Here is a 22,478-nt window from a genome sequence, read left to right as displayed (position 1 = left end):
TACTTTCCATTAATTTGTATAATTCTCTTCTAAAGCCATCCAAGCTGGTAGCCACCACTGCCTCTAAAGTAAGGTTGCCATATTTTGAAGAGCAAAAAAGAAGACGAATTTGCCAACTTCTACTGTGGATCACTATGGCGACTCTACCCATGAAAAAAAGGACGTGTCCTGGAAAAAGAGGGCGTATGGCAACCCTACGAAAGGCTTGGTTTTCATGTTGATGTCAAGAGAGCCTCACCAGCTATGGGGACATCCAACAAAATTCCTGCAGTTTACCTCAGTGACTGGGGTGGGATATAAGGGTTCAGGTGGTCCCTAGGGTACCCTGGACCTAAGTTGTCCTGGACTTTGTAGGTTAATACAAGGAGCTTCAACCTGGCTCAGTGTTCCTACCTGAAACCCTAGAGAGCTACTTCAAGCCAGTGTAGACAGTACTGAGCAAGGTGAGTCAAATACCTGGTATAAGGCAGCTTCTCATTGAACTGAGCAGGGGCAGTCATCATTTAAAACTCTGCAGTACAAACCAGATTGCATACAGTGTTAAGATTAGCAGGGATTGACAGAACTGAAGGTTCTGTGCAACAGAATACAAAGGTAACTTAATACACAAACAGTACATTTAATCGTATGGTGACAGCCAAGCCTTCTGAAGTCAGTGGGTCCACTCAAGTTTGGGATTCAATGTCTTCATCAAGGTTTGCAAAGAATCAAAGAATTATTTTGCCCAAAATATAAATGCAAACAAAATACATGCTCTAAAACCAACATAGTTCCCCTGTTTCATCTTCTCAGCATAACGTTACGTTAAAATATTAAAAAGACATGTTAACAGTCACCCTTTTATGTCAGTTGCAGTATTTATTTTTTTCCCTTTTAAAAACATATATATTTAATTAGCATTTACAAATAGAGCTAATAGTATACATGATGTCAGCCAGATTTGATTGCATTCAACAAGACATAAGGTCAGTTGGGACTTAACGCTGAATATTTATAACTGTGGTTAATATAAATATTGAAGAGACAGCCAGCATTTCACCAGGCTCACTTAAGTGCAAACTGCATCCCATTGAGGACAATTGCACATGCGCGCGCACATACACAATATGCACTCATGCTTCATCTTTGCTTAAATTTAGGGACGAAGATTATAAACCTTGATTTACAACTATTTAGCCACTAGGGGGCGTCTCTCAGAGGGCAGCTTTACCAAGGGCTCCCAAAATCTGGAGATCAACGTCACTCAATATTTCTCTGCTGTTTTGAGGTTTAAGATTTGAACAGTTTAAACCTCTGTGCATACAGGCATGCACATAAATTTATTGTGTTTCACATGTTATTTTATGACAGTGATGTGCTCCTATTAGTCCACTGTGGTAACAAGGTTCTCCAGACCAGGTAAGCATCTGAAGAGGCTAGTGACAATTCAAGCTTACAGAGGGATCTAGATAAATGGGCTGTTCCCTATTTATTTCAGTGGAAAGACCCATCCCACATGCAACCAGCAATACATGCATGGACTAAGTGGCTCGATTTACATGATTGGGGATGCTGTTCTGGGTATAGGATTTCCGTGGGGGACACTGGATTGGGATGGAGGGGGGGTCCCTGGATTTGTTGTGCAAAACCAGGATCTGGCAGGTAGGGTTGCATATGCCCGGAATTTCCCTGACACAGCCAGTATTCAGCCCTCGCAAACAGTGTCCATGCGGAAATCGATGGAATGTCTGGGGAAATCAAGTTCAACAACTTTTGTCCCCAGATTTTCACTTTTTGAAATATGGCAACCCTAAGGTCTTGCAGAATTTGATAAATATTTCTCTCCTTCAATTGTTTAAAAGCTAATCTTTAGCTCCTATAGATGTAGAAGTGAGGGGAAAACTCTCACATCTGGGCAAAGCCCAGTGAAATTCTTAGAGCAGTAGATGGGGATTCTACTAGCTCTCTGGGATATCTCTGGAATATTAGTGAATGGGAAAAGGCTTTAGGGCGTTGCACAGCTTCTTCTGCAATGTGTCTCCAGTAGGGATGGTTGGTGGTGGACTTTATTCAGTTGTCACTTAAAGGAAAACCTGCTTAAACTGCACTTTCCCAAAAGAGAGAGAGAGAGAGAGAGCAAACTGAAGCAAAGCCATACTCTGACACCTGCCCTTATCTGAATTTTGCAGGGCAGATTTGCAGCCAAGCAGTATGTACAGAAATGCATACACTGAGGGTAAAGCATGCATAAAAATGTATATATATTAATACAGCATACAAAAATGCATTATCCTCAGGGATAACCCATTTGCAAAAAAATGGGTATATTATGCAAAATTACATAGGGACATGTGTATATTTGGAAAAATCGGCATTAAAATTATGGTTAATTATTTTTAATATTGGGGGGATGCAAACTGGTATACAAATGTGGAGAACTTAATTCGAGATTGAAAAATGGTAGAAATTATAATTGGCAGGTCCAGACATTACTAGGTCTACATTACAAATGCATACCAGTTTCAAGCCTATTTACATTTCATGGCTCTCAAATGAGCAAATCATTCTGTGGAAAAAGCTAGGGTGCCTTGGGATCAATGAGATGTGATAGAAAAAGGTATTACTCCCATTGCGTTCCAGGAAATGTAGCTGGTGAGGAGGCTGCACAGGGAGCTAAGCTGGGGAGGCTTTAACAAACAAACAAATGAAGTAAGAACCAGAAACTCTTGGCCATGTTATATGGATACATATGGCAAGTGGCAACCCCCTTCCTAAAATTTTGGAGAGTTCTCCTCCCTCTCCTTACACCCACCCAATGCTGGTTGGAGCGAGTAGAAGCTGTGGACCGAAACGACAGGGAGGGGGACACCAGGTTGGCAAAGGCTTAGGGGCGTGTATTAGGGCATGTTGAATTTTTCAACTTTCATATTCCCCGAATGAGGGATGCTAAAAAGTTGTAACATGATTTGGGAATCCAAAGCATATTTTGGGTAAATTAATATGATTTCATTTTGCTTGGTAAATTACTACATAACAATACTGACGTGTGTGTGTGTCTGTGTGTGTGTGTGTGTTTTGCATTTCTAATAATTTTAAACTTGCCTTATTAAAAAAAAATATTGTGAAAAAAATGTGCAGAAAATTGCATGAAAATCATTAAAAATGATTGCTATGTACTTGCAGTTATATTACTTGTCCATCAGTGCTGCTACTACTACCATCCCAACCATTAGGAATTGACCTACAATGACTTCTAAACAGAGAACAAGACTGGGGGCATTCGTGCATATGAGCAACCTAATTGGAACTGGCAGAGAGTTGTTGCCCTCTGAACTTCCTACTCTGCAAGGCGTTATGACATATGGGCTACTGCTAAGAGAACAAAGTGGTGAGGATGTCGGAAACTACCTAGCAGCCAGTCTTGCAAAGGACATTCGCCCTAAAGTGGGAACAAGCAAACAGTTCTTTTGCCACCCCCTATTGTATATTCACGAGTCACAGTCTTAAAGAAGATTCAAGAGAGCTGGGAGCAAGCCGAAAACATATCTCTTGGTAGAGAAATGCTAGATGTCAAAGAGGCTTTCACTTCAAAACTCAACAAGCTTTTTGACATCCTCAATTGCAAGTGTAATTTTTTCCCCTCTGCTCTGCATTTTGCTGCCCCGGTTGCCAAAAAACCAAGTACACCTTCCACTTCTAATAAAAAGAGTACAAAACATCAGAAATACACAGTGTTGCTATGCAGAGCATCGAATATGGAGTTGGCCTGCGTGCTGCAGCTGCCATCACCACGGCCGCCTTTATGAATGCTGGCTTGATCACTGAAGAAGACCAGAGACTTGCCGTTGATCACAATAAAGTCGAGGGCCCAATAAAAGGTTATGAAATCCCTGGATCAAGAATTTGACAGTCTTTTTCAGAAGGCTGATATTGACTGCATCTTCTTTGACGGCTATGAAGATACAACTAAAGTTATGCTGATAGCAGACATGTCAGATCAGCAGTTCCACATCATCATCACCACAGGATGTGTGCAGTGAGCCTGACGGAAGATACCTCTACCACTTCACTCCAGACAAAAGCTCAAAGAGGGGGAAACAAGCTAATAATCTTGTAGATTTCCTAAAGAAGAAGGGCATTGACCAGAGCCTACAGGCCACTGCAGGTGATTCTACAAAAGTTAACACTGGCTGGGAGGGTGGTACCATGAATCGGGTAGAGGTCAAGCTTGGTTGTAAGCTGATGTCAGGGTAGGTTTAAGGAGCATGTCAGCAATAACTCACATGGTGTCAGTTAATTCTCTTTATTCAAAGAAAACAGCTCAGGGGGCCAGGCCTAGTGAGCCCTTCCCAGTGGATCTTGCCCCAATGAGGCAGTTGCGAGGACTGAAGGCCCCCACTGTCCCACAGCTCCCTAAGTCTCTTCCTCTGCCAGGTCCTTCCCAAGCAATCTGAGACTCCCGTGTTTTGTCTGCCTTTGCCCAGCCTCTTCATACCTCTTCTGGTTCTGGAAGACAAGGGAAGGAACAGCCTGGCTTCCTCACAAGCCATACTCATCGCTGCCTCTGGTTCTGGACTGCTCTCTACCAGACACTTCCTGCTCACTAAATAAATCCTGCTACCTCTTCAGCTTCCAACACCTCCTCCTCCCAGTCTTCTCCCTCTTCACCTTCTGACCACTCATTGTCATCCTACCACCAATCTCTTGGCTCTGAGCCTTCTTTCCTTGGGGGTTCCCCAGTTGGTGCCTCCCACCATTTCTCTCGATCCAGCCAGTCCATGACAGTTGATCTGGTTGGTTTATGCCCTCCACATCAATGAGTTCCCCCTGCAACACTTGATCACAGCACTGGAAGGAAAGATCTTGTCTAACAACAAGTGGACAGTTGACATTGGCAAGATGCTAGACACTGCTACATAACATGAAATTACCGTATTTTTTCTGTGTATAAGACTAGGTTTTTTTCCTTAAAAATAATGTCAAAAATTAGGGGGTGTCTTATACAAGGGGCAATCTCCCTCTATTTTCTTAAATGTGAGTCCCCCAAAATAGGGAGCATCTTATACATCTTATAGACGGAAAAATATGGTAGTCCTTCAGTCACCAAACTCTCAACTGGAGAGCCTCTTACTCCACTGAGTGACAATGTTGTAAAGAATCTCTCTACTGATCAAGTGTATGGGTATTGGATCACACAGGCCATAATGATAGGAATACATGAAATGGATCTGGGCCTTCTTGATATTGATCCAGAGAGCCATTCAATATGGTTAACAACAGCAAACAGGCTTTGTTGCATATGGATTTCAAAACATGTCCTTAAAGGCAAAACCCTTAAGACTGATAGTGGAATACAGTGGTACCTTGGATTAAGAACTTAATTAGTTCTGGAGGTCCGTTCTTAACCTGAAACTGTTCTTAACCTAAGGTACCACTTTAGCTAATGGGGCCTCCCACTGCCGCCACGCTGCTGCCACACAATTTCTGTTCTCATCCTGAAGCAATGTTCTTAACCCGAGGTACTATTTCTGGGTTAGCAGAGTCTGTAACCTGAAGCGTCTGTAACCTGAAGTGTCTGTAACCTGAGGTACCACTGTGCATAGTTTGTGTGTGCCACCCCTGCTGGTTCAACATCAAAGTAAAACACTCTTGGGTGGAAGGCTGATTTAGCTGTAGTGAGTTAGGATGCAAAAGAATGTAGCAAATGCTGCTTTGCCAACGATTCAGTGCTCAGCATGGTATGCTTTCAGCAAAATAATAATCCAGACACCCTTGAGCTCAGATGACAGTGAGAAGAGGTGAGCTGGTGTCCAAAAGATTGTTGACATGAGGGGCACGGAGAGATCCTTCTGTATGTCCGAGGAAGATGCCTTGCATGAACCCCAGTGCTTTGCCCCTATTTGAGCTGATCAATTAGTATGATGGGGTATATGAACCTCCTTTGACATGTCATCTTACTACAGTGGAAGTGAGTAAGTTTATTGCTGAGCCCGTGAAAGTTCCACAGTGGCCCTGTTATGCTCAGTCAATAGAGAGGTGTGTGCAACAAGTCACAGAGGCAGCAGGGCTACATCAGAGGCCAAGAAGCAAGTTGGCAGCTGATGTCCAAGAATGAAGCCAAGCAAGACTTGATGAAACTTGCTGTTTAAATTTCTTATGAACTGATGTCATTACTTTCTAATATGAGCAATATGAGTACAAGGTAATGTTGTATGCTTAGTAGGATATGCTTTGTGCAGAGAAACTAACTTTTTATAGCATTGCCCACATTTTCAGAAATTAAAATTAAAATTCTTTGGTTTTCCAAGAACAGTTTGTGTGTTTTTTAATCAAACCTGGATTTACCAAGCTAAATGTTGTCCAGTCACAAAAATAATGGCATGTTTGAATTCCTCACACCCAAAATAATATATATATATAAGACCACTTGCTGAAGAAATTTGCAAAAATTAAGTTTCACCCCCCAAAATGACATGCCCTACGAGGTAGTAAATGACATATTTCCCACTAAGGCAGAGGTGGAGAACCTATTTCTGTCCAAGGACCACAATGGACAACCTTCTGGGAACCACATGCCAGTGGTGGGTGGAGCCAGTTGCAAAAGTGGGCAAAGCAACAAATGACCTTTACCTTTGTCCAGTAGACTAGTTTCTAAACACACACACACACACACACACACTCCTTTATCCTCCATAACACAAGCAAGAAGGGTTATCAGAATTCATAGACACTTTCCAGCCAGCCACAAAAGCACACAAGGAGGGCTAAGAAGGGCTAGTGAAGGATGTGGCTTGGAGGGAGGAGCTGTGGCTGTGAAGGGTGTGTGGCCTGGAAGGAGTCCCGGGGTCCAGACATTTGGTCCCCGGGCCTGAAGTTCCCTACCTCTGTGCTAAAGTGATCCACCAGCATTGTTTTAGAGTTCTTTGCCATCAAACACTTAAATGACACAAACACTTCTACAAACGCTTTCCTCAATGCCAAGACAGCATCAGATCATTCCCCTCCTGCACATCTCCCACAGAGGCCCAGCCCTTTCTTATTCCAGCTCCTTCGGGATACTGTAACCGACAAGGTAGAAAAGGATTCCAGAAAGAAACACTAAGGGGACTCCCGCCGCTGCAAACATGAATGACCACCCATAATAAACGTTCACAGGAGTATCGTTGAGACATCTTTCGCTTCTTTCTAGAAGTATGTACTTCGGGAGATCGGCAGCAAATTCCTTCCACATTGCAAACATGAATATGAGCAGGGCAAATAAAGTACCTGAGAGAGAAGAAGAAGGGGAGGGAAAAGAGAGAAGCTAGGTTGGTTTGATTGTTTATTTGTATTTCTATGGCACTTCCTACTCGAATGAATCCCAAAGTAGCTTACAAATAGGGCCCCTGAAGACAGGTGTTTTGTGAGGGCAGGGTTGCGGTTGTATTCTGCAACATGTAATTGGTGCAGTAATCATGCATTAGTGGCGGACCTAGGCTAGACCATCCACACACCATTCTGCACTATAAGTTTGTTCTACAATGCTTCCCCGATGTTACCACATTATTGGTTTCTGGAGGGGCAATCTTGCTCTATAGCACAACAAAATCAAGACAAAGAAACAAAGCAAACCCCTGGAACATCTGTGGTATGGAATGTTACAGGATTTCAGCAGCAAGTTTTTAGGAGGGAGGATCCGTTGCAACGTTATGTCACATGTTTTATGCATGCTATGCAAAGCTATTGATATAATTCTAGGAAGTGTGACCAAATTGCATAAAAGATTACCTTGTTTCTATTCTCTTGAGCTGCAAAATTCCTAGATTTGCATGAGGTGCCATTATCACTCTCCGCATGTTGCTGAACTTGTTTCTTAGCCATTGGTTTCAGATTTCCAAGATACACTTCGCAGTGATTAGGTTACATACCCTCTTGCAATGTTTGGGGAAAGACTGTTTATTTATTGGACTTCTCCAGATCAGGACATGGGGAGGGTAACATTTTTATACAATCCAAACAAGAGCAAAAGTTTATAAAAACTTTAAAAATTGTATATATTGTTTTGTGCTGCCTCTTCCTCGTAAGGTGGAAAGTTCAGGGTGGCCTAAAAGGGCAGGTTTGCCACATAGGAGATGGTTACCGAGGAACTGAAGGTACATAGGGATGGGAGATACATTCAGTTCAGTTTGCATTTTAATACAAAACTCTTTAATTCACAGTTCATGAAAAAACATGCTAACCAAAATGCTTTTATCCTTCAAAATTTGCACTTCTGTGCTTTTTTCAGTGCTGTTCTCTAACCAAATAATGTGTGCCAAAAGGTGTCTATTAGGAGAAAATGCATTATCTGAGAGGGAAATAATATGCAAAAATGCATATTATCTAAGGGGGGATTGCTTGCAAAAATGTATATATTAAGGAAATTTGCATACAAAAATTCACATACCAGGGGATATCTGCATTAAAATGCTGGTATGTGAGAGGTCTGTATGTGTGCTGCATATGTGGTGAGTGTGTGCATGAATACATGCAAGGAAATGGCCCTTGAAGGGTTTGCCAATTCTTGATGGCACTCTTAAGCCAAAATATAAGATTAGACGCCCCTGCTCTAATTGCTGATTTCCATGGGGCAGGATTGGTGGGAGATGTTTGCACTGGCAGAAGTAAGGTATAGTGGGAATGAGTAGGAAAGATATGAAGGAGGGGGAGCACCCTCTCTCTCTCTCTCTCTCTCTCTCTCTCTCTCTCACACACACACACACACACACACACTTTTTTGAAGGTACCTTCTGGTTTCCAGGCCAGATAACAGCTCCTGGAATCCTGTGTTGGGACTGATCTAATCTTTAGTTTTACTCATAGCACAATTGTATGCATTTGTTCAGCTTTGCTTCGTGGCATTGGCTGGCTGCATATATTGACAGAACTGATCCCTTCCTTTCTTTAAACCCCCTCTGCCTCCACTCATTAGGGCCTGCGATTAATTGAGAGTTTCCATTTCAATGTTGATTTAGGTCAATGGTATCTTCTGGGGAGGGGCGAATTGCAAGGGCGTTGAACCGTGCTATGACACCTTTCACCTTTAAATTCTTGCAACAATTGTCTAGGGGCTGACTGCAAGCCTTCCTAACTCCTCCTCCTCAGTCAAAGGATGGTAGCAACTTAATTTCAAGTAAATTGTTCACTAAACTCTGTGCCATCCTTTCTCGCTTCATAGCATCGTGAAACCTTGTTGGCTAATTGTAGAGACAAGTGGATGAACTCCAGACTCCCTTTAGAACTTCCGAAGCCTGTCTATAATTTGCTAATTACAGGGAAAGTGAACTTTCAAAAAAAAAACAAAAAAAAACTTTTTTTCTCTCACTTTGCCTAGCAAAAACTTCCCAAAAAAACTAAGAAAAAATAATGAGATGCTGATATCTTTCTTGGCAATTCATAAGTGCAAATGCATATGATATATGAGCAGCTTATAGCAGCCACAATATGGAACTATTAACTTCGAGAGAACAATTTTGAATATAAAGTGTTAGCTATCTCTCCCCCCCCCCCCATTTTCTTTCTCTAAAAATTTTGGTGGAACTCCATCAAGGACTGGGAAGAATCTCTGTGAGCCAGGACACTTGTTACACTCATCAGATAAAACTAGATCAAGTCAAAGGCCTATCTGGTCCAGCATCTTGTTCTACAGCAGCCAATCGGATGACCATGGGAAGTCCACCAGCAGAATATGACGGCAACTGCAACTCTCCTCACGTTGCTGTTAATGATTTCAATTAATTAATGCTTCTCATTAATTGGTTTTCAGAGGCATGTGGCCTCTAACAGTTGCATTAGAACATAGGCATCATCATTACTTAATAGCCTTAACCACCATGAATTTATCCAATCCCTTTTTGCACTAGGGACTGTCTCAAGGCTCTTGATTATTTTTGCTGCCCTTTTCTGCACCCTTGCTAGCTCCAGTATATCTTTTTTGCATGGAGAATGTTCAGAGTATTCCAAGTGTTGCTGCACCATAGATTTGTGTAAAGGAATTCTGATATTGGCAGTTTTATTTTTGATCCTTTCACATGATAGGAGGTCTTTCAGGTGCATGTAGAGTGTCCAGGTGGAAAAGAGGGCAGTGCTCCTTCTCCATCCATAATATTGTGTAGAAGCAGGGATTTAAGCAGGTGAAGGGGATCTTTTTCACTCTTAGGGCTGCATTGCCTTCTGAGCAATCTTCCAAGGGCCACATGCCAGTACTGGGCAGGACTAGAAGCGAAGGTTGGTGGAGCAATTGCTATAAGTTTTGTCTGTGTACAGTAGGCTAGTTTCGACACACACTCACACACCCCTCTCTAGTCTCCAAGACAGATGAAATACTGGAGTTAAAGTATGCATTCTACCCAGAGCAAAACATTCTGTGTGTGAAGCAGGGTCAATGATAGGTGTGGCCCAGGAAGAGTTACAGGGGTCAGCTAGGGAGACTTGAAGGACCACATTTGAGTTTTCCCACCCCTGTGACATGACATACATATCTATGGACTAAATTCCAGCTCTAATCCAATAAATCTGTTAGTCTTTAAAGTATACTTGGTTGGTTTTTGCTACCCAACTGGAAACTGTTGCATGAATGTGCAAGAAAGCCTCTCTCAAGTTAACTGTCACATGCCAAACATGGTTAAGAACACCTCATGGCAAAGCAGTCCTCACAGAAAATGTGTTTCATTATCTGATAAAGCAGTTGGCAACACACCCAGTAGCTTGGTATGGATAAAGGTCTCCAAGAGAAGATAGCAATAAATATCAAAAAGCTCCCAGGTCCATCTGCTGAATAATCTTCTTAGCCTACAAGTGTAGATGAGCTGGTTCATTCTGAAAGGGTGCCTCTGGGGGGGAAAACACCACCCAGCAAAATTTTGTTAAGGTAGCTGGCAGGTTACCAGGCAGATGCTCTAAAACAGGGTCAATAATTGCCTGCCATTCTTAGAAGGAAAGAATGCAATGAGATGATCAAATCTTTCCCTACTGAAGCCCAGTTTGTAATTGAAAAAGGTCTCTGTTGGCACAGCATGCAGTCCTACCAACTTCTGTCACTTTGAACCTGAGATCCTGCTAGGTTTCAAGACTCATTCCCCTTCTTCTGGCTTTGAAATCCCTAAACCTTGCCAATGTTTTAGTCACTGGGGGACATTTAGGGATAGGAAAGAAATTTGATTCAGTTTGCATTTATTTGTGAACCCACCTAATGCGAAAGTAACATACCATAAAGTGCATTATATTAAGGGGAAGTGCTTTAGAAAAATGTGTATATTAGGCAAGATTGCATATATTAGGCAGGATATCTTCAGGAGAAGAATAGGTTAAAGAGTAAATCCTACCCAAATCTGGAGTGAAGTCCCTAAAATGGTTGGATGGTGCCTTGTACACCTCCTTTCAGCAACTTCTGCAGTCCAGCTGGTGACAAATGTATTGCTCTGCTTTCCTTTGGTCCACATCAGCGAGGCTCAGAGGGAAATCTTATGGTCTGGGAAGCCCAGGACCTTTATAAACGATGTCCAGGCTTGCACCCCAGGGAGGTCACTTAGCTGCTGCTAATGCAGCCATTAGACTTCACCTCCAGAGTTGTACTCCGTTGTCTCTTAGGGCTGATGGATGCCTCCAACTTTCAGGTGCCTTTACAATTGTGGTGTTAAATGCATAAAAAGAGAGGCCACTTGCAAGAAACTCCCAATAGCCTTCAAGGGTCTATTGTCACACACGGTCACCACATAATAAAAGAAGCTGTTCAGTGGTAATTCAGCTACCACAGTGAACCACAATAAAATAGGCCAAAAGAGACATGAAAAGCCTCAATAGCGCTTAACAAGTCCATTCTAACATTACATTGCAGGGTTGGTGAGTGGAGCAACTAGAGGCAACAACACTTAGTTTATCTTTTTTTTAAAAAAAAAAAAAAAAAAAACAACCTCTACATCAGTGGTCCCCAAGTGTTAGTGGCCTGCGGACACACTTGAAAATTTAAGGAACTGTCACAGGCACATAATGGGGTGGCAGTGCTCAGAACTCCTATCTGCAATAAGCAACCTTGTTGTTGTTCAGTCATTCAGTCGTGTCCGACTCTTCATGACCCCATGGACCAGAGCACGCCAGGCATGCCTGTCTTCCATTGCCTCCCACAGTTTGGTCAGACTCATTTTGGTAGCTTCGAGAACACTGTCCAACCATCTCGTCCTCTGTCGTCCCCTTCTCCATGTGCCCTCCATCTTTCCCAACATCAGGGTCTTTTCCAGGGAGTCTTCTCTTCTCATGAGGTGGCCAAAGTACTGGCGCCTCAACTTCAGGGGCTGTCCTTCCAGTGAGCACTCAGGGCTGATTTCTTTAAGGATGGATAAGTTTGATCTTTTTGCATTCCATGGGACTCTCAAGAGTCTCCTCCAGCACCATAATTCAAAAGCATCAATTCTTCAGCGATCAGTCTTCTTTATGGTCCAGCTCTCACTTCCATACATTACTACTGGGAAAACCATAGCTTTAACTATACGGACCTTTGTCGGCAAGGTGATGTCTCTGCTTTTTAAGATGCTATCTAGGTTTGTCATTGCTTTTCTCCCAAGAAGCAGGCATCTTCTAATTTTGTGACTGCTGTCACCATCTGCAGTGATCATGGAGCCCAAGAAAGTAAAATCTCTCACTGCCTCCATTTCTTCCCCTTCTATTTGCCAGGAGGTGATGGGACCAGTGACCATGATCTTAGTTTTTTTGAAAAACACAGGCCAAAACTTCAGGCAACACCCCCCCCCCAAAAAAAATCAGAATTAGGGGGTCGGGAGCCTTGGCAAGTGCAAAGCAGGTTGTCTGAGGGCTCACAGGTAGTATGTTGGTGACCTCAGTCCTGAAATACTGTCATGAGAGGGTCTTCTATGTAAAAAAGAAAGATGGCTAGTGTGTGTTTGAAAGTTCTTTTGATGGTTCTAGTGGATTTTGTTACCACCACCACCATGAATCTTCCTGTCCTTATTCCCCCAAAAATTGCAAATAGGGTGGCAACTGGAGGATGATGTATTTTTCAATCAATCAATCAATCAATCAATCAATCAGATTATTATTTAGGAACAGAGAAAGTCTCTACTTTAGGGTGTAGGCAGAATCCTGATTTCCTATCTCAGAACTTAATCCCAAGGCAAATCCCCCCCCCATATATTACAATCACTTTCACTTTTCTTGAAGGAAAGATCTCCAGGACACGTAAGTTAATTAAGGATGATCTGCCATCCATATCAGATGACAATGTCAGTTTCCCCCTTCTGTTGTCATTCCAAATCCTAAGGCTGTGAAAGAAATACTGTTGATGTTATTGAATGTTATAAGATGGCAATGGATTTTATTGAAGGAGCAGGGTATAAATCTCATATGCATTATGTGGAGAATCAAATATAGATGTATAAAATTCAAGAGTCTCCAGATGACATGGATTGGCTAGAGGTTCAGGACAGACAAAATGAAGTACTTTTCACACAGTGTATAATTAACTTATTGCAACATCCTACCACTAAATGTAGTGGTGTCTACTACCTTAGATGCCTTGAAAAGGAATGAGGAATCAGCACTGTGGAACCTGTGGCCCTCCCGATGTTGTTGGACTACAATTCCCATCATTCCTGACCATTAACAATGCAGGCTGGGGCTGGTGGGTGAGGGGCTCTAGTTGCATCTGTCATTGGACTCCAACCCCTATCAACCCCAGCCTGCATAGTCAATGGTAAAAAATGATGGAAACTGTAGTCCAATGATGTATGAAGGCCACATCTATTAACAGCAATGAACAGCGATAGATGAATGGCACCTCAATTATTCAGAAGTAGGAATAACCAAATATGTCAATTTCAGTTTCTCTCAATTCTGGCTTTGTCTTTCTAACTATCTGTGAGTTTGTCTCACACACAGCTCATTTCCTTTGTTCCCCTTAATACCCCTTTACCCAGACAATCACTTCATCAGGAATCTAGCATGGCTTATATTTTAACACTTGTTGGATCCAGGGGTTAGAAGGGCCTCAGCATACAGCCTACTCCCCACCCGCCTCAAAACTCATAACAACACCATAATGACCTTCATTCTCTGAGTGCTGATGGCCCACACACATGTTAAATGCACCACACACCCACAAAGAAGAGGGAGGAATTAGTGGACTCAGTGAGTTTTGTGGGCTTGCTGGGATTCAAATCTGGGTCTCAGGATCCAAATCCTGGATAGCTCAGTTGGTTAGAACATGGTGCTGATAATGCCAAGGTTGCCAGTTCGATCCCCCTTTGGGACATTGCAGGGGATTGGACTAGATGATCCTCGGGGTCCCTTCCAACTTTACAATTCTATGATTCTATGAAATCCAACACTCCAACTACTATGCCAGAAAGAAGGAAAGAGAAACTAACCAGTGGTCAATACATGCACCTTTCTCTTTATGAAATACTGTGTAATTTATTATGAGAGGACCTATGTTATTTCTTTCTTTTTTTCACACATTCAAATTCATTCTCAATCTCTCTCTTACTCTCTCATATGCATGCGCAAGCACACACACACACACACACAGGCTACACAAAGTGGGAATTAGCCTCAACATCCCAGGCACCCATATATCCAATTATCATGAATTGGCAGCTTACCAGCCGTGATGAAGAATCCGCCTCCTACTTTATAGAACCGTGCACTGACAAAAGGCACACCACACACCAAGAGAAATCCTCCTACGAGGCTGGCGGTGACAGCCAGCACAATGAGCGCTGTCCAGAAGCCCCTGTACACTGCGCAATTGGAAAGAAGAAAGTAGAGGGGAACGCTGAGTAAACTCACATAATCGGATCTCCTTTCAGGAGAGGCTTGTAGCAAACCAATTTGTTCCAAGTTTCTCCAGCAAACAATTTGGGGAAAGTCGGGAGGGGAGGGGGGGAGAGAATGAAACAAATCCCAGGATTATCACCAGTAATTCAGAATCAGGTTCTTGTCAGTTGTATGGAGCTGTTGCAATGGACTCAGCTGATCTCTGCACCCTAACTCGCAAGCATAGCCAGGGTGCATCATGTGGTAGGTATCATGTTACACACAGAACACCAGTGCTGAATAGCCATGTCCCATTTACAAACATGATAAATGTATGATCATATTTCATCGGGGGGCGGGCGGTGTTGGAGGAGGTGATTACAATTGCAACCATGGTATGCAGAGAAAGGGCCATAGCCAGATTCTGTGGCACCCTCCAAGTGTTGTTGGACTACAATTTTCATCATCCTTAACAACTTGCTATGCTGACTGGGGATGATGGGAACTGTAGTCCAACAACATCTGGAAGGCACTGTGTTGGCTACCTCTGCTGTAGCTCAGGAGTAAAAGCATCTACTTTGATTGCAGAAAGTCCCTGGATCAGTCCCCACCACCTCTAGGTAAGGCTCGGAATGCCCCAACTCTGGACAGATGCTACCAGTCAGTATAGGCAATATTGAGATACTTTATATGAACCAATAATCTGATTCAATATAAGACTGGTGTTCCATTGTTCATTAGGACTACAGTGCAAAGGCAAAGGGTTAAGCCCTCTTCCCAGCAGAACAGTGGATCAGCAATTCAGGGTTTCACACAGGAATCTTTCTCAGCCATTCCTTTGAGATAATGGGGCTTTGAACCTTTTGCATGCAATGTGCTTTACCCCTGTGCTACTATAGCCCTTCCCTGTTTACTCAGAAGTCAAGCTGGGTCTTGCAATGGAATAAGATGATAGATAGACACCCAAGGTGGTAGGATAACAGTAGACGTTCAGGCAATGGGGTCAAACTTTTAATAGCTGGCCCAGCTAGTGAGAGAGTTTGCCAAGAAAAATTGCTATCCACCCACTCTATGGTGATAGAGGCAGAGACAATAAATGAAAAGATGCCTCCCCACCCCCTCTGGCTGGACTGGCAGGTAAACCTTACTTCAACACAATGAGACAACATAGAATCATAGAATTGTAGAGTTGGAAGGGACCACGAGGGTCATCTAGTCCAACCCCCTGCAATGCAGGAATCTTTTGCCCAATGATAGGAGGGATGCTGCCATCCCAGGCATCTGCTGCCATCTCACTCGGCCTGGGTACAGGGGTTTTCCCACCATTACCCCCCAGCCCTAAAAGGCAGTTGTAGAGGTGTTGCTGCTTGCTACATTTTTGCTGCTCAACATACACCTACAACAACAGCTGACCTAATACATGTGTTATTTGGTTACCTCTTAACATGTGCATACCTGCAGTTGCATCATAGGAGGGGTGAGGATGAGGTCCAAGTGCAATAGGCATAGGAAACAGGTAGCCATGCATGCAGTGTTTTGGATGTGCTTGACTCGCTGGGGGGAAAAAATAGAAAACAGGACAGTTGTCTGCTGCCTCTGTCGGTTTAACAGTCACGGTAATCAGGACTACAAGGGTTCTAATCATGCCTCTGTAATGCAAGAACATCTAAACTATGTAAGCTGGTCATAATAAGAGCTGTTTAAGAATTGGTGTCCAAGTTTACTTTTTCCTACTCACTCTGCCCTTTCCCCCTGTGAGTCTATTTGTTTGTTTTTTAGATTGTAAGCCTGCAGGCAGGGGCTGTCTTGCTTTTAATTAGGGCTGCCGTACATCTGGCGATTTCCCAGACATTACCGGGATTTCAAAGGTGGAAGTGACGTCTACCTTGTCAATAGTATCTCTTAGAGTGGTGAATGGGAAGAAATCCCAATGAAAATCTTTGTTACTCTATATATATATATATATATATATATTAAAATTTTATATATGGATGTTTTATAATGGCCTATACCTGTAACGCCTAATAAAGCTCAACAATTTTGGGGTTTTCCTAAAAAAAAGAAAAAATCAACAATGTTTGGGGTGTCCTCATTCTACTTTTAGAAATATGGCAAGCCTATTTTAATTGGTTACATGTAGGCAATTATAGAGCCTTTCTGGCTGAACGGCAGGGTACAAATTAGTTAATTAATGCTCCATTTTAAGATGCCACTAGATCTTTACAAAGGCTCCCCCCCCCCAAAAAAAAGCCTACCCCTAATGGCACCATCCATACACAAGTAGAGGGTAGCAGCAAGCTTGGGCAAATCTCCGTTTTTACAAAAGTACCAAAAAAAAAACTTTAGGGGAGGCACAGCATGGGAGATTCCCAAGCAACCTAATGAGGATTGAGCATGTTCAGTGCCCCTAGAATACTGACTGATGGGAGGAGATAGAAAATCAGGTGAAAGTGGCAATGGAATGGAGGGTCCTCAATCCCAAGCAGATGCATTCCACACTACACCTTTGCGTCATATCCACACCAAGCCTTTAAAGCACATTCAATGCACACAGCTTCCCTCAAAGAATCTTGGAAAATATAGTTTCCCCCCTCACAGAGCTACAACTCCCAGCACCCTTAACAAACTACAGTGCTCAGGATTCCTTGGGAGAAGCCATATCCTTTAAACGTGTGTTAAATGTGCTTTCAACGTATTGCATGGGTGTGACCTTTGTTGCATTTTCTACTTTGTTCTAAGCTTGATGTGGGTATCATAATCTATTATCTCCCCACCAACACTTTCAGGTAACAGTTCACCTGTTGATTGAATTCATCCTGCATTGTCTGGGAACTGACCTAGGAATAGTTATCATTTCTGAGCACTGCAGTTCCTAAGGATGGCATACTTTCGAGGAAGTAGAGGGGCCATTACTGCAGAGGTGTTCCATCAATATTAATGTCACCAAGGCTTATCATGATGAACGGTAATAGGATGAATGTTCAACAAATTAATTAATGATTATCCACTTTACTTAAAAATGCTTCCCACAAAATGGGGGGCACTTTATAATAAATGGACATTCATTCGTGCTAAGTGACTAATGAAATTTCAACTGCATTAATTATTGCATCTGCAAAAAGCGGCAAAATGAATTTGCTGCGATCGGTCTCATTAATGCAGACACAAAAAGTAATAAAAGATCTCCTGGTTATCAAGAATATCTTGCGCTATGGGAATGGGCTTCAAGTGATGTTTAATTTGATCATTTGACTTAAGGTAATATCATGTTATACAACGTATTATAATAATTAGGCTTGGATGGCCTCCATTATTACATTAACGTGGCAATCCAGAATTATCTATACTTTATCGATGAACGCTAGAAGTACAATATAAGGAAGGCTATTAGAAGACTCAGTCAGCAGTTCTGTGCACACATACTTGGCATTGTGGGGCCAAGTGAGGTCTGCTTCCAAGTAAATAGGATCAGAAGTCAGAATGAAATGCTGGTGAGTTTCTAGAATCAGGAATGTGGAAGAGCATACACAGAATTTCTGGATAACTGTAATGCTTATTTATTAAACATATTTATCTATTCCCAAACCATAAACTATCAGGTCAGTGTTTCATAATAAAATAAAAAAGCACACAGTTAAAAGCAATTCAAATAAAAGCAATTGGCTAATTAAAACACCTGCAATGGCCTGCTGTCATTAAAAGGACTTCAAGAGGCACCTGAAAGACAGGTGTGGGGGTGACTGCCTAATAATCCCTGCTGGAAGACTGGTCCACAGCATGTGGCCATTGACACTCAATGTTCAACTTGCATCTGAGGCCAGTCAGGCTTCTGTGACATGGAGGACAACATCTTTCTTGGTGATTAAACTTGGATATAAGGGCTCAAGGGCTCAAAGTATGCTTTGTCCAAGTTATCCAGGGCTTTGTATATCAACACAAGAGCCTTGAACCTGGCTGGTTGCATATGGGCAGCCAGTGCAGGTGTCTTAGCAGATGCTATCAACCACCTGCCCCCATCAGCAGACCAATTATTGTGTTCTACACCAGCTGGAGCTTCCAGACCAGGCACAAGGGCAGCCCCACATAGTTCAATAATGCAGTCTCAAGGTTACTATGCTTAAACCAAAGCTGCAGGCTGCATGGCAAATCAATCCAACAAATACGACTGCTGCTTTCAGTCCACAAATGACACATAATTGATTACAGTTCTCCCACCATTTGTACTAAGCTTCCTTTGCAGTGAAATGAATGGAGTAGAATAATGTAATCACAATGTAAGTTACATAATTTTGCCCCAGTGGACTGTGAGTTGAATAATGTCATTTTTGGCAGAAGGTGAACTGCAGTGGAATAGAAACAGTGACACAGGTGATTAATGCAGGGCAGGATGAAAATCGATGCCTTCTTCTGGATGGCTACAGCCCTCAACAGAAGCACTCTTGTTAGGTAGCTACTATATATTACAACACTGTGTTGCCGATTCCACTTGTACTCACTAAACCAGAAGTTCCATATGGTCTCCTTGTAATCTTCACCAAAGAACCAGCACCGCCAAAAGAAACCTTCATGGTGAAACGTAAGAATTCCTTTTGTCCAATTTCCCATCCCAACCTATTTTTAAATAATGAAATGAAAATCCAGGAGTTCTATGAAAATTATTGCATTCCATTTAGCACAGACGCATTTATACATTTACAGTTACATTTGTATCCCACTTTTCCTGTAAGATACTGTATGGGATACTGCCCACTTCATTTTATCATCACAACAACTCTTATTAGATAGGTTATATTTTTAAACACGATATTAGTAGGCAGATAGTGTTAAATGTTAAGTGTTAAGGAGAATGTTAGCCGCTTTGAGACTCCTTCGGGTAGTGAAAAGCGGGATATCAAATCCAAACTCTTCTTCTTCTCTTCTTCTAAAATTGAGCTTGAATCACTAATATACAAATCACTGCTTATATATACAAAGACAGAGCATGCTAGCTAGCCAATGTGTTGTTGTTGTTTTTTAATTTAAATGCAACTTTTGGACATAATTCTCCAAAACCCAAATGACTACTTTATGTACACCCAAGGACTAGAAACATCCACAGTGTGGGTGCTGTTGTCTCCTTTTTTTAAGCAGCAGTCCATTTCCCTAAGTCAAACTGTTTCTGAAGTTCTTTCAGTTTCAAAAGTGGATTGTCATGCAGAAGGAGAGGTGGGGAAAACCATAGGAAGACATAAGCCTTAAAAGTCCAGTTGGTGGGCACAGAACAAGCAGCCTGGTTCTTTGGATCCCAGCCAACGTTTTAAAAGAATCTGGGTGTGGGGTTAGTAATATCTCATTCCAGCAGTTGGAACAAACACACTGGGTAAAAGCATATTTTGAACTGGACCTCTCCCCTGCTTCCTCCTCCACTTGGAAAAGTGAGTAACATGCCAAAGAAACTGGAGACACAATGGATGGAGTTGAGAGAATCCCCAAGGACATTTGCTACATTCACACAGTCAATGTTTGCTATTTGGCCAGAATTTTACACGCCTGGCTGATTTTTGCCCTCTAATATTATGCATATTTACTTTGAAAGTAAGGCCCAGTATGTACAATCAGATTACTCCAATGTAAGGGTGGATAGGACTTTAGGCACAGCCAGTTACCAGAACTAGAGTATAATATGTCCTTGTTTTTTAGTAGGGGTGACACCAGGTTAAATAAACATTAGCCGAGTCATTATATGAGTTTTACTGCACTAATTCATCCATTAGATCTGCATGTAAGGGGGGAACACATAATTCTAAGGAAAACATTGTAATTTCTTTGAAGATGACAGTCACTGGTGATAGTCTGGTTGTTTAAGAATTAATTTAATCTGAATATGTCAGGTGAAGAGAGAGCATGCACGAGAGCTTCTTATTTGAGATCAAAACTCTCAATCTCTTTCATTTCCCTCTCCTTTCCAAGAGCATTCTCTTGTCCCCTGATAATGGTGCATTAAAGCTACGGAAGGTTCTTCACAAACTATTTCTCCGGGTTTACCTCCTCAGTGTGATAGGTGCCGTTCTCAGGTGTGAATCCTCCACACGTCTCCGTCGCCAGGAGCCAATAATCTGTCCCAAAGGCTACAAGAAAGAGAAGGACCCCAAGGACTCCGATGATCCCTGCTAAAAAGGCAGCTATTTTGATCTTCATGATAGAAAGACAACGCAGGAGGGGGTGGGCAGCTCAAAACTCAGCAAAGGAGGAAGAGAATGTTCTTGTTTTGGGGAGAGGGAGAGGAAGGGAGGCAGAGAGAGAGAGAGAGAGAGAGAGAGAGAGAGAGAGAGAGAGAGAGAGAGAGAGAGAGAGAGAATGAGAGGGAGGGAGGGGGAGCAGGGAGGGGAGAATGAAGAGAAGGGGTTCTATTTTAAGACACAGATCAGCATCATTTCATGACTGGTGTTCATTTCACATGGCACTAAGGAGAGAGCTATGAAAAGCTGATGACTTGGGCCTACCAAGCAGCTAAGGCATTAATGCACACCCATGTATGTATGCTCTGAACTTTCAATCTGCATCAATGTAACTGACATTCTGTCCAAAAAAAAGAGCTGCATGCTGTCACCTGCACATATTGCAACCAAATTCTCTCATAAAAACAGAGAAGTGGAACCTGCAACAAAATGTTGGGAGTCCAAGGTGTTGCTGTGTGGAATTCTCCTGTTCAGGGTTCCAGGCAGGCAGATGCTCCAGCACTGAGCTATGGATCTTCCACGAACCAAATTACTCAGAAACAAAATTAAGTCTGGGGCTCCTGTGGGCAAAAAACACATCGGCTCAAAATCTCCTGCTCCAAGGAAAGCAGACCAATCATACGAAAGCAAATCTCATTTCACAGTCTCCCTACACCTGACATCTCAACCCAATCTACTTCAAACAAATCACATGGTACCCAAGATTCATAAATCTATTTGATCCTCTAAAGCAAAAGATACCATAAAGGCCACTCCCCACTGGCAATGGAATTAAATAACTAACTAACAGTTTGCTAATAGTGGAGTTAAACCTGACTGAAGAAGAAAGTTGTTTTGGTCCGTCCGTCCCCGTCCCCCGTCCCCCCGTCCCGGTTTTATGGTGTTGGTGTGGGATCCTTGTAGCACATCTTCTCTTTCTACACATGAGAGGCCTTTGCGCAAGTAAGAGGTGAAGAAGACTTTACTGCCATTGCATTAAGCGTTCCCAAGTGAACCCCTATTCATTTTCTGCTTTTAAAAGTCAACCAACTAGAAGGGTCACTTTACACAGAATCAAATCCAGATACAGCCGTACCTCGGAAGTTGAACAGAATCCATTCCGGAAGTCCATTAGACTTCCGAAATGTTCAACTTCCATAGCATAGCTTCTGATTGGCTGCTGGAAGCTCCTTCAGCAAATTGGTAGCAGCAGAAGCCCCGTCAGATGTTTGGCTTCCAAAAGAACGTTCAAAAACCAAAACACTCCCTTACAGTTTTCGATCGTTCGGGAGCCAGAACATTTAACTCCCAAGGCGTTCGGGAGCTGAGGTACGCCTGTATGCCAGGGAAATTGTGCTCAACAGGGAGCTGGAGCCAACCCCAGCCCACTAATGCATGTACCTTACAAGTATTTGCAAGCATGCATATGCTGCATTCAATCTTCATATTTTTAGGTGTATCCTTAAAAAAAAAAAAAGCCAAAAGGTAAACAGCTAAAAGATGCCATTGCTATTCCAG

The 22,478-nt window shown here is 42.5% G+C and overlaps 1 protein-coding gene across 2 annotated transcripts; it reads right to left on the bottom strand.

The window, feature by feature from the left end:
• Positions 1-3,782: 3,782 nt before the first annotated feature.
• On the bottom strand, positions 3,783-21,054 carry LOC117040308 (transmembrane protein 182-like). 2 transcript variants are annotated; one of them, XM_033138003.1, is made up of 5 exons: positions 20,788-21,054; positions 19,260-19,374; positions 16,219-16,317; positions 14,610-14,747; positions 3,783-3,931 (listed from the first exon to the last, which is right to left on the bottom strand). In XM_033138003.1, the coding sequence occupies exons 1-5, from the start codon at positions 20,938-20,940 to the stop codon at positions 3,798-3,800; spliced, it is 639 nt and encodes a 212-aa protein (XP_032993894.1). In that variant the 5' UTR covers positions 20,941-21,054; the 3' UTR covers positions 3,783-3,797. The 2 variants fall into 2 exon arrangements, with proteins under 2 accessions (XP_032993894.1, XP_032993893.1); XM_033138002.1 differs by lacking the exon at positions 3,783-3,931 and adding an exon at positions 6,637-7,245.
• Positions 21,055-22,478: the final 1,424 nt, after the last annotated feature.

The sequence above is a fragment of the Lacerta agilis genome, chromosome Z, assembly GCF_009819535.1.
Source record: "Lacerta agilis isolate rLacAgi1 chromosome Z, rLacAgi1.pri, whole genome shotgun sequence".
Taxonomy (NCBI): domain Eukaryota; kingdom Metazoa; phylum Chordata; class Lepidosauria; order Squamata; family Lacertidae; genus Lacerta; species Lacerta agilis.
This window is presented reverse-complemented; position numbering and strand designations above follow the sequence as displayed.